The sequence below is a fragment of the Mesitornis unicolor genome, unplaced genomic scaffold (genome assembly GCF_000695765.1).
Source record: "Mesitornis unicolor isolate BGI_N332 unplaced genomic scaffold, ASM69576v1 scaffold53349, whole genome shotgun sequence".
NCBI classification, from domain to species: Eukaryota; Metazoa; Chordata; class Aves; order Mesitornithiformes; family Mesitornithidae; genus Mesitornis; species Mesitornis unicolor.
Window position 1 is genome coordinate 24593 of NW_010210372.1, and position 10682 is coordinate 35274.

At 37.1% G+C, this 10682-nt stretch overlaps 1 protein-coding gene across 1 annotated transcript in view; it reads right to left on the reverse strand.

Annotated features, from left to right (window-relative positions):
• The window catches only part of LOC104547461 (von Willebrand factor D and EGF domain-containing protein-like), a gene marked incomplete at both ends in the record, with an annotated part of 56547 nt that overhangs the window by 17553 nt on the left and 28312 nt on the right, over positions 1-10682 (reverse strand). The window contains one exon of the mRNA XM_010193151.1: positions 7662-8587. Coding sequence (XP_010191453.1) covers positions 7662-8587 — 926 coding nt within the window. The remainder of the gene's footprint in view (positions 1-7661; positions 8588-10682) is intronic.

Below are 10682 nucleotides of genomic sequence, written 5' to 3' on the forward strand. Positions count from 1 at the left end.
TAATTATCATCACTAATGCCACCTTTGTTTTTAGCCTGAAAAGAATATATGGGTGTAAATTTTTTATGGCCCAGATCTATAGATACTGTACAATAATTTCATACAGATAAGATGCCATTATTATTATTATTAATAGCTCATGGAGATGAGGACCACTCTTCTGTAGATGTCTGGGAGAAAGAAATAGTGTGTTTTGTAACTAAACATTTTAATTTTTTTTTTCCTCTTCGCATGTAGTATTAAATAATAAATTTCTTTGACTAGGAAGAAGCTGAATAACTGAAACCAATAATATCTTGAATTTAATAATATGCATTTTCTTATTTATTCTTTATCTGTTTTCCAATATTATTCAGTGAGCTGAGGAAAAAAATTCTATTAAGTGGAGATAACAGGTCTTAAAATAAAGGTTTTCATTTTCAAGTTGTATAGAACCTTTTTTACAAAGTATTGATATCTTAGTGAAACTTCCTTAATGTCAGCTTGAAGGAAATAAGAATATATTCTTAATATCTTTAAGCCCTGTGTAAAGAACGCAATCCCAGTGGAATGAAGGCAGCATATTAAAGTGTGTTTTATGTTGCAACAGTGTGTAGAGATCTGCATGAAGTGTTCCTTGCTTTACAGAAATTATTACTGAAGAAAAATGAGTTTGATAGAAACAGTTGAGTTGCCTTCTGAACTGTAACATAACAGCGCCTCATTTACTGTCCGTCAGTTGTCAAGTGAGCAAGTACATATCTGAGGGAATGTGGGGAACATTGGCATAGGAAATTTTCAAACCTCCCTCAGTTGGCTAGGTAAGAAAACTCAACATTGTGGAATGTAAAGGCAATAATTAATATGAGAAAAACAAAAAGAAAATAAAACATTTGCAAAGAGAGACCTAATCTCTTCTCGGTAATGTAAACATCAAATTCATAGTAACTATGACTTTGCTAATGCTACGTCAACCAAAGTCAGTGGAATTATTATAATAAAGAGAAGAATTAAGCCTAGTGACTTATTATGTGAAAAGAAAAAAAGTAGTTTTTAAAGAATAACGCCATTTAGTAATTTCTTTTATTTTTGTAGTAACAGCACTCTGTTTTGGGAAGAAAAATTTAGTAGTAGTAAGTATGTTTGGGTCTTCATTTGAAATCCAGTTCTGAATAATGGATACAATTAATTGGTAAAGTATATTGCACCTTTGCTACCATATAGTGTTTTGCCTTATTAGCCAAAAACTTGGTTGTGTTTTTAATTTGTTTTAAAACCTGATCAGCTCCTGAGGAGAGGATCAGACAGAATTTCCAGTTTCAGGTAGGTCTATTTCTGAGGCCCTCATGGTGATATAAAATGTAATTGTCCCTGGAATGTCTGGTCTCACCAGCACCACAGGCTGGCTGCAGAGACAGAGGCTGCCACCTTTACATACGGTGAGTAGTATGGGTTTTTTGGTAGATATCTTGGTGATTTAAGAAATTAATTGTTTTTCTTTGAAAAGTCTAGTATGCAGTTTTAACATGTACAGTGTAATTTATGCATGGAGAGCTTCTATTGACCCAATACACCCCATTGGCTCTGGCTGCACTGTTGTGATATATCACGTTGGTAAAACACATATTGCACGTGCCAAAAAGTATCCATTGACTTGACAAACAGTCCTTAAATAATCATTATGGCACCATGATCTGGAATTTAAAGACCACTGAATTGATAGAAGTGGAAGAAACATATTTTTCTCAAAGCCAGTATGTTGCCTTACAAAATCTCCAAAGCTGATGTTTGACATAAAGAACCAAAATACTGTCCCCTTTCACAATTATATAAACAGTGAGATTTCTATAATACATTCTTCATCTTCAATTAGCATGACTGGTCTGATTAAACTCTGAGCTTATTCTTCCATAGGGGAGAGACATCTTCATTCAGAAGACCCCACCTGATGAACTGCAATAGCTGACCCCATAATGTTACTCAACAGAATTATTTTTTTAAAAATAGTTGGTGCGTTAGCTAATATTATTTAATTAGAGCACACGAACAAGACTCAGCCCAAAGCAGTATGATAAATTCAGAAAGGTCTATATAATGGCTTTAAAAGTAATGGAGTATAATTCATGTAACTGCTGTTGCAGATGGGTCTGAGGGACCTGTGTGGTTGTGGTTCACAGCTCTGAAAATGTGGTTAGGTTCAAAGAACTTCTTGATAATGCTACTGAAATTTATTGATATGGAAATGGGATATCTGTAAGTGTGCTAGGTAAGCGTTAACTTCTCACCTTCTCACCATTATTTTTACTCACTTTGATTTTTTTGCTGGCTACTTTTTTCCCAGAACTTTCCACATAGAAATTTAAACTTCAAGTGTCATTACTTCTCTGAAACTAATTTGTCCTTATTATTCCTCATTACCTTTTATCTTGTAATTGCTCTTTAGAGCTTCATACAATCTGCATATTACATCCCTCTATGTGTGCTTTACTAGTCTCGATTTTTTTTTAATAAGCAACATGGTCAATATACACAAACGGTAAGCACCAGCCTGATTTGCTATCTGTGGTAATTGGATTCTGCATTTAATTACAGGTGGTAATGACATTTTAAGCACCTTATACAGGTGTTGGGGGGGGGTGGTTTATGAAATGTTAAGCAACATTAAGAAAGTCTAAGCTTCTGGAGCATTGCCAGATTTCAGAGGTGCCTTTCAACTCCAAATTGCAGTTTTCATGTGAGGATAATTATAGCTCTGGCCACCTGGATGGCTCCTGTTGGAGTCAGGGAGAGCCGAGAAGCAAGCCTGTCTGCAAGCCACACTTTGCATCCTCTCTGTTTCTATATGTTTTCAATTAAAATTATTCCAAATATGTTACAGGTTGTAGTCTGATCCCTAAAAATACTGCTTGGACATCTTTTCATATGCGTCTGTGTGTGTGTGTGTGTGTGTGTGTGTGTGTGTGTGTGTGCTGGTCGAAACCCATGGCCGAATACATTGCTATGTATTGGCAGTGTAGCTGAGGTTGGATGACCTTGGAAAAGGAATTTGAATTATGTTGATGTCCTCTTTGATCTTGGGTGAGTTTTAATTCACATCTGTAATTCCAGCCTAAGAAAATTAGATAGAGATTTGTTTTGGAGCTAATGGGAAAATATATGGCCAGCAAAAGGAGTTGCCTTCTTCATTACTCATGTAACTTCTACTAGAAAGTAACTTTTTCCTAACATAATGGCATTTCAGAGTTAGCATTTCCAAAATCAACGTACATTCTTCTCTATCTTAGGTCCTGCCTTTTTCAAAGAAAGTGAAAGAGGCAGCACTTTTTTATGTCCTGCAGAAACCTAATTCAGTTCTTAATTTCTCCTCCTTTTCTTTCCTTACTACAGAACCTCTGCTTATGAGTACAAAAGCCCAAAGGCTTATCCTGCTTCCGCTTGCACTGCGCTGATTGCCTGCACTGCCAGCCAGGTCAGGATGTCGGAGCTGCCAGCCAGGGGCTCAAACTGCTCCTGTTGAAACACCTACCTTTATTTCTGAGATTTATTTTAATTTTGTATCTCTAATAGCCTTTTCTGGTGTGAAATCTTGGCTTTAGTGATGTCAAAAAGACTTCAGAAGCGCATCTTTATTGTGTGATACTGTGGTACTTTTCCCTGGAACATTTCTGCCTATGAAACGTAAAAACAAGCAAATATTCTACAAAAATGTTGTGAATAAAATTCAAAATTCAAGAACAGCTAAAGGTGAAGCTCATCTTCTACTTATCTGGCTTGTCTGTACCAAATTAACTAGCTGACCTTTTCTAAGTATTATAATGTTGGAATGATTGACAAGCCAGACCTAAGATTTTATTTCTCTTTGTAGGAGATCCAGTCTCTAGCTGGATGTAAATATCTGCTTTACATTGCATTTGCAAGATCAGATGTTTTTATAGGTATATAGTTTCTGTACTTTAGTATATAGAGAAAGAATATTCTAGATCACTCATAAATGAATTAGTAAATAATCTGTAATACGTGGAGCTCATTGCAGTTCATCACATTTATTCACTCTAGACTGTGGCAGTACTTTTCACTCTCTGTAGTTAATGCTGAAACCAACTTCCCTTACTAAGTCCTTTAACTTCTCTATCGTTATGCCAAAGACAAAGGAGAATGTTCTGCAAATTAAGCGTGTAGGCTGTTATCTTGAGCTTATTTTAATTTTTCTGAAATATTTTTTTTCCCAATTTTGCTCAAAGTCAGCTTGAACTTTAAATGCTTCTCCATCTCAGTAGTACAAGGGATGGACTAACCCAATGGCCAGCCCTGCTCCCTGCTGGGCTCTGGTGTGGCTGCCAGAGCTGTAGCCCTCCTTGCACATATTGCTGTTCTGCCATTCTAGTGTTAGTTGGTACAAAGATATGCGAGAGAGAAGGAGGAACACATACTAGAAGACACGTCCTGCTCTTAATTACTTCCTTCCCAATCGTGCTTTTATCTCTGGTATCAAGAATGAAAACCAAATTATCCAGATTAAATTACTGACCCTCAAGTAAGAACATAATACCATTTTGAATGCTTTTCTAACCTGAATATCCAGTGAACACACTGAGAAGCTATTTATTTAATTTTATGTTCTCCAAACTAAATGAAGCCCTTCTCTTTAAAAGGACTGATATGATGACAATCTTCAGACCACTACCACCGACATCAGGAGAAATTCATGCTGCCTTCCACTCACCCATCACATGCAGAAGCTGAGGACTCTTCTGCCATCGTGCTTTTGGAAGAGTCAAGTGATGGCAACACACAGATTCAAAGGTCTATTTTACAAAGTGTTTTGTATCTGTGAAACCTGTGTTACAGAAGGTATTTGCAATTCTCCTGATCACTGTTGTTCCCATTTGTAAATACTGTGATGTCTTAGGTAAACTTGATCAGGAAATGGATCATCTTTATTTTTAGTATCTTCATTCTGGGAGAACAAAGCAACAAACCAAACTAAATTCAGACAAACAAACTCCAGATTTTTATATTAAAGAAGCTGACTTCTTTAACAAACAAACTCTCAAAAATGTTAATGGATTTTTTTTTCAGTAATCTGTGGGCAAAGTTTTTTTTAAATTATATTTACTTAAGCAGCTGCTTTTTTACCATTTTAATGAAAAACAGATTATAAAATATTTAGAATAAAGGTTTTCTTTAGGATGTGGAACACAGAATGAATTCCTAAGTAGTTTTATTGTCTAGAAGGATATTTGGGAAACAGCAGTCCCTCTTTAAGACCCTAATTGTCATGCATTAAACAGCTCAGAGGTTTCTGAGGGCTAAGGGGTCTATCTGTGTGACTCATGCTGCATGTTCAAGGTTTTGCCCTATACAAGCTGGTAGGTAGATTACAAACAGGAAAAAAATAAATCTGTATTTTGCAGAGAAGATTTTAGTGATTAAAGATAATTCCACTAGCCTTAAGAACAGTCTGTTGTGACATTTTGATTTTTTTGTTGTTTTAATTTCTCTTCTGTACTAAAGTGTAGGTTCCCAGTGTATGTTCAAGCTGTGGAATATGCCATGAGTGACTGTTGTATTGTACATTTGGGAATGGCAGCTGTTGATGAGAGAGAAGCATAAAATCTCACTAGTGTGGTGGAAAAAAGAAAAAACGAATGGTAAATGTTGCCCAGGTCAGGTACACCCTTGAAATACTCTGCACTTCACAGAGTTATGTCACTACCTGTTCCTCAAGAGAAAAATAGATACTGGTAGCTAAAATGACACTTTCTACCACATTTTTGTTTAATGTTTAGTCTTCTGAGCTCGCTTTACTTATCTAGAAAGCATTCTTCTCCCTGAGTAGTAGTTATTGCTATGTTCTGTAGGTTTTCTTAAATAAAAATTAATATTTGTACTTAAATTTTACATCCACAGAAAACATTTTACAGGTATTAGTTAAATAAAATTACAAGTCCTTAGCTGCAGCTAAGATACTGTGGGTTGTACACAGTGTGATAGAGAGAACGAGGGCCCTTCACTTTTTAAATCAAATATTGCCCTTGAAATGTTGAGGAAAATGCATGAGAAGTGATTTGAAGCAAAGACCACTACCACAGTTTTCTCAAATGGAGAACAGTGAAGCATAGGCAGTGAGAGACAGACGCAACAGTCAGACGGGGAGTAGTGATGGCTTACAGTGTGTTTGCCACAGCTAAAGCATGTTTGTTTTCCACTTCTCACCTCCTTGTGCAATCTCAGGCCATGCCCTGTACTCTGTCCTTGCTTATATTTGATGTCACAGCAAGAAGACAAGGTGCCATTAACTTTTACTTGAAAGGTCATATTGAAGTTTTTTCCTCTAATCTGAGGGATTTCAACCATAGCAAAATAAAATAAAATTAAAAATCTGGCCTAAGTAACCCCCCGTAACCCAACCGTATCACAGAGAAATGAAGTTAAACATTGACTTGTATATTGGACATTTACTGCAAAATTGCTCAGCTGGCTTTTCAGTCGCTGGTGTCAGTTGTTCTGTGTGCGAAGGAGAATGAATACCTCCAAATTTAGGAAATTATCGTGCAAATTTTAATCTGCCATTAACAAAAGAGAAATGTCATTTAACCACTTTAAATTAGTGCACTGAAGACATGTTTGTCGTGAAGCAGGTGAGTAATCTTATCCTGGGTAATAAAAGTATTGGGGTATCAGATGTGCTGCTGAGCTCCTGGGGCTGGATGGAGATTCAAGTGTCTCAGCTAAGCCATGGCAACTGACTCTAGATATGAGCTTGACCTGTCTTTAATACAGAATATTGTCCATTAGACTAAGCATTGTAGAAAAAGGCTTCCCCCCACATTTAGGATGGGTTAAGAGGACATACCTTGTCATTTCAGCCTAACTAAAATACTGCTACTTCCTAAGCTGCAGGAACTCAACTGTATGGCTGAGCCTTAAGTACCTTTTTGCAACTTCAAGCATAAGCTTATGTGGTTTGCTGAGGCAGGGCTGGCGTTTTGAAATTAATGCTAACACTTATGTGTCTGCTTAGTTTCAGGCACTGTCAGTACTCACATTGCGCTTGGATTTATCCATTGAGGGGCTGAACTGTAAAGAAGAAATAAGCCTAGTGGGATAGTCTCCTGTGTAAATGTAATTCATGAATATTTGCAGGATCAAGTCTGCAGGTTTGAACATGTCCTGTAGCTATTTTATGGTTTTGACAATGTTACCTGTTCATTTTGTCACTTTTAATTTTGGTGTGTGTTTTTCTTTTTATTACTAATACAGTGTTTTAAATGAATTTTCAAATTTTATCCTCTGTTGATTGGGGGGGGGGGAGAAGTATCTATACAGTGTTAACATGAATATTGACCACAAGGTGAACAGGACCCTCTTTTTTGTCAGAGGCTTACTTGTCAGCATGCTTGTGATAGATCAGATGTAAAGAAAATCACTTCTGCAAAACCAATTTGCTAAGGGGCTTGTAAAATCCATTTTTAAAAAGTTACTGAGGCGAAAAAGTGAAGGACCAGCCAACCAGATATTTTGATCGGCTTTTCAAGGTCAAAAACTGATTACTAATTCATCAAATAACTTACTGGTAGCACTGTTTGAAGAGCAAACAACTCTGTGCAGATGTTCTACCTAATAACTCTGATACCATGGAAAGATGGGTAGGGTAGGAACAAACGGAATTTTTTACTTACTTTTGGCAATGCTACAATCATAGGAACGGTGGTCTTCAAAGCACTGGCAGCCCCGTTCAGTACATTGTCCGTTACTGTTACAGAAAGCAGGACACCGGAGAGCGGTGAGGGTAGCAGATGGCTGGTTTCCTACATGAAACACTCTGTTTCTGTTTCCTAGCACTCTTCTTTCGCATTCATTTTCCAAAAGGGCTATCAATGCCCTCACCCAGGCCACATCATCCTTGAGCTGCAGATCTAAAAGGCATATTTTGATTGCCTCATCCATCTGTTTTCCAAGGAGACCTTTACATGCTAAGCCAATGGTGGAATTTGCAAGAGTTTGGTGGCAAATCTGCCAAGCTGTGGCAGCCGTTAAACCACTGGGAGTGGGCCATCCCAGTGGAAGTTTCATCCGAATCCCTTCAAAGTAATCCTCGGGGAAAAAATACGCAAAGCTCTCAGAGTCCCTCTGGTTTGGGCCATGCAGTGGGTGAAAGGATGAGTAGTCATAATAGTTGTCTTGCCTTTTTGCTCTCCTTAGTTCTTCTGCTGGTCTGGTAGAGTTAATGGAACTGTTGTTTTTCATGGAAACATTGTGTGTGAGGGGTTTTAGTTGCTCCTCAGGGCTACCTCGTTTTTGTACTGATTTAGGCAGATATCTTTGATCAAAAGACTTGGTCGGCAGTTTCTCCTCTTTTCTTGAAGTAGACTCTGAGTGAGTGACAAACTCTGGTGTAACATCTAGATAGGGGATTGCCGAGGTGAAATCCACATGGTCGTAACGGCAACCAGAGGACTGAGAGAAAGGAGTCTGAAAGGCATTCAGTGTGTTTACCACGGATATGGACTTGGTGCTCTCCTTCTGACATCTGCAGTAATTTTTCCTTTGCTTCCCCTCAGAAGGTGCTGGAGTCTTGTCAAATAAACTCTTCCCTGGAGGTATTCTGATTTAAAAATAGAAAGAGATTAGAGGGAGGAAACTTTCAACAAATTAGTCTACAATACCAAATAAACTTTCTTTCCCTGAGGCTGGGAATGTATAAATTCCCAATTTACCAAAGTAGTTAAGAAAACCCTTAAGCTTAATTTCTATTTCCTTTAGTCACTTTTGCACTGCCCTTCTTGAGTTGTCCTGTAAATTTTTTAGCACTGCATCGGGACCTTTTAGTAACAGATGCTTAAGTGCTTTGCTGGAGCATTGCCTAACTGTTTGACTTCTCTTTGCAGAGCTTTCTTTAAGGTGCAGGTTACCTTTGGATATTACACATGAATTAAGGCCTTGGATTTGTCCCTGGTGTGATTCAGATACAGCTTGGAGAATGACAAAAAAAGAGGTATATGTTTCAAATGTTTTGTTATGAAAATAATCTTTATCTTTTTGCCTGTGCTCTCCTTACCAGGTGTTTCTTTAAGTCTCAGATCACTAAGTTTTTTTCTTTTAGATGTTTTCTTTCCTTTAAAAATTTTTTTATGCGTACTTTATTTTATTCTTGTCTTCTAATGAAGCTTTCTTTGAGATTTTTCTATTGACACAAAGCAGTCTTTTATTGATCATAACACTAGGCTATCAAATAAGGTGAGGATAATTTTTTTCCTCTTTTTAATTTAGTCCAGTTTTAATGATGAATGAGCTTCTAAAACGTTCAGTTTGAGTAAAAAGCCATGATTAAAGTTTCTTTGGAAATTTCGTAAGCACAAGATCTCTTATTGATCGTATTTGTGTAACACAAGAGGAATCCTGGAGCTTTACAGAAAACGATATCATTCTTGTCCCAATAGTTGTAGCACTTCATTTCCAGACAAATTTGAAATATCACAAAAAATAAATTATTTTGGCATTAATTTTGTCTTCCAGTCAGATGGTAGAGATTTCAGGAAAGTGAAAGTATTTGCCAAGATTTTTCAGTCAGATATTAGACAGATACAGTCGTAGAAAATGTAATTCCCTTTATCCAATTTTTCCAAAACATATTGAAAATGACATACATGATATTACTGTTTTGATCATTGATACAACACTAACTTTTAAATAAAGCATCACAGTGACATAGGCAAAATGAACCAATTTCTCCTTCTGAAACATGAGCCCAGACATTTATAAAACCATTTTTCCCAATGTGTGGGCATATGAGAATACAATGTGATTAGGCAGGATGCCTTTCACAAACTCTTCTGCACTTTCTTATCAGCTAGGGCAACGGAGCTTATTTGGTGACTGAGGGAGCACTAATCCTTTGGACAATGCTGTTTAGTGTCTGAGTGGGCGTCCTGCAAGTGCTGTTCCTCCAGCTCTGCATGGTGGTGTTACCTGAACCATGAATCAACTGCAAACCTAAACTAAGGCAGCAGAAGTAGCTCTTTCTTTGAGGGAATACTACATAAACTAGAGACTAGGGGAAATATCACATATTTAATAAATAAATAAATGAAATTAATCACTTAGACCAGCCTAGAATAACGACAGAAACTTAAAACAGAAAATGAAATTTTCACTAAAATGAAACCCTTTTTCGTTGATATTTTATTGAAACAAATTCCATCATTATTTCTATGTGAAACCAAACACATTCTTTTGGTCAGCCCTGATCAACAGGACAGGGGTGTATGGTGTGGCATAGATGGAGCCACTGGAAATCTCGTCCTTCCTCACAGGCATGCACCTCATTGAGATACAATGTGTCTTCTGTCCTCTGCATAAGATGACTCGACTATCATTCCTCTTAGCTGTCCATTATAATCAAGGAAGAGCTAAAGATAAAATTTTCAAACTCAGTTGGATGGTATCATAGAGAGAGTCCAAAATTAATAGCATTGCTGCTGGTTTCTTAAAAGATCTGAAAAATTGTTTGAAAAATACATTTTACCTACTTAAAATAGATGTTTTAAAATTCAGCTCTTCCTTGTCTGGATGCTATTTAAGGGCTGGGAGGCTCTGATGTTGTTTTATTGTTTAAAAGTTGCATCGGAAAGCTGATGATTAAAACAGAGCTGTGTCATTTGGAGCCCTGCAGCTGCTTGAGAGAGGTGGGAGCCAGGGAA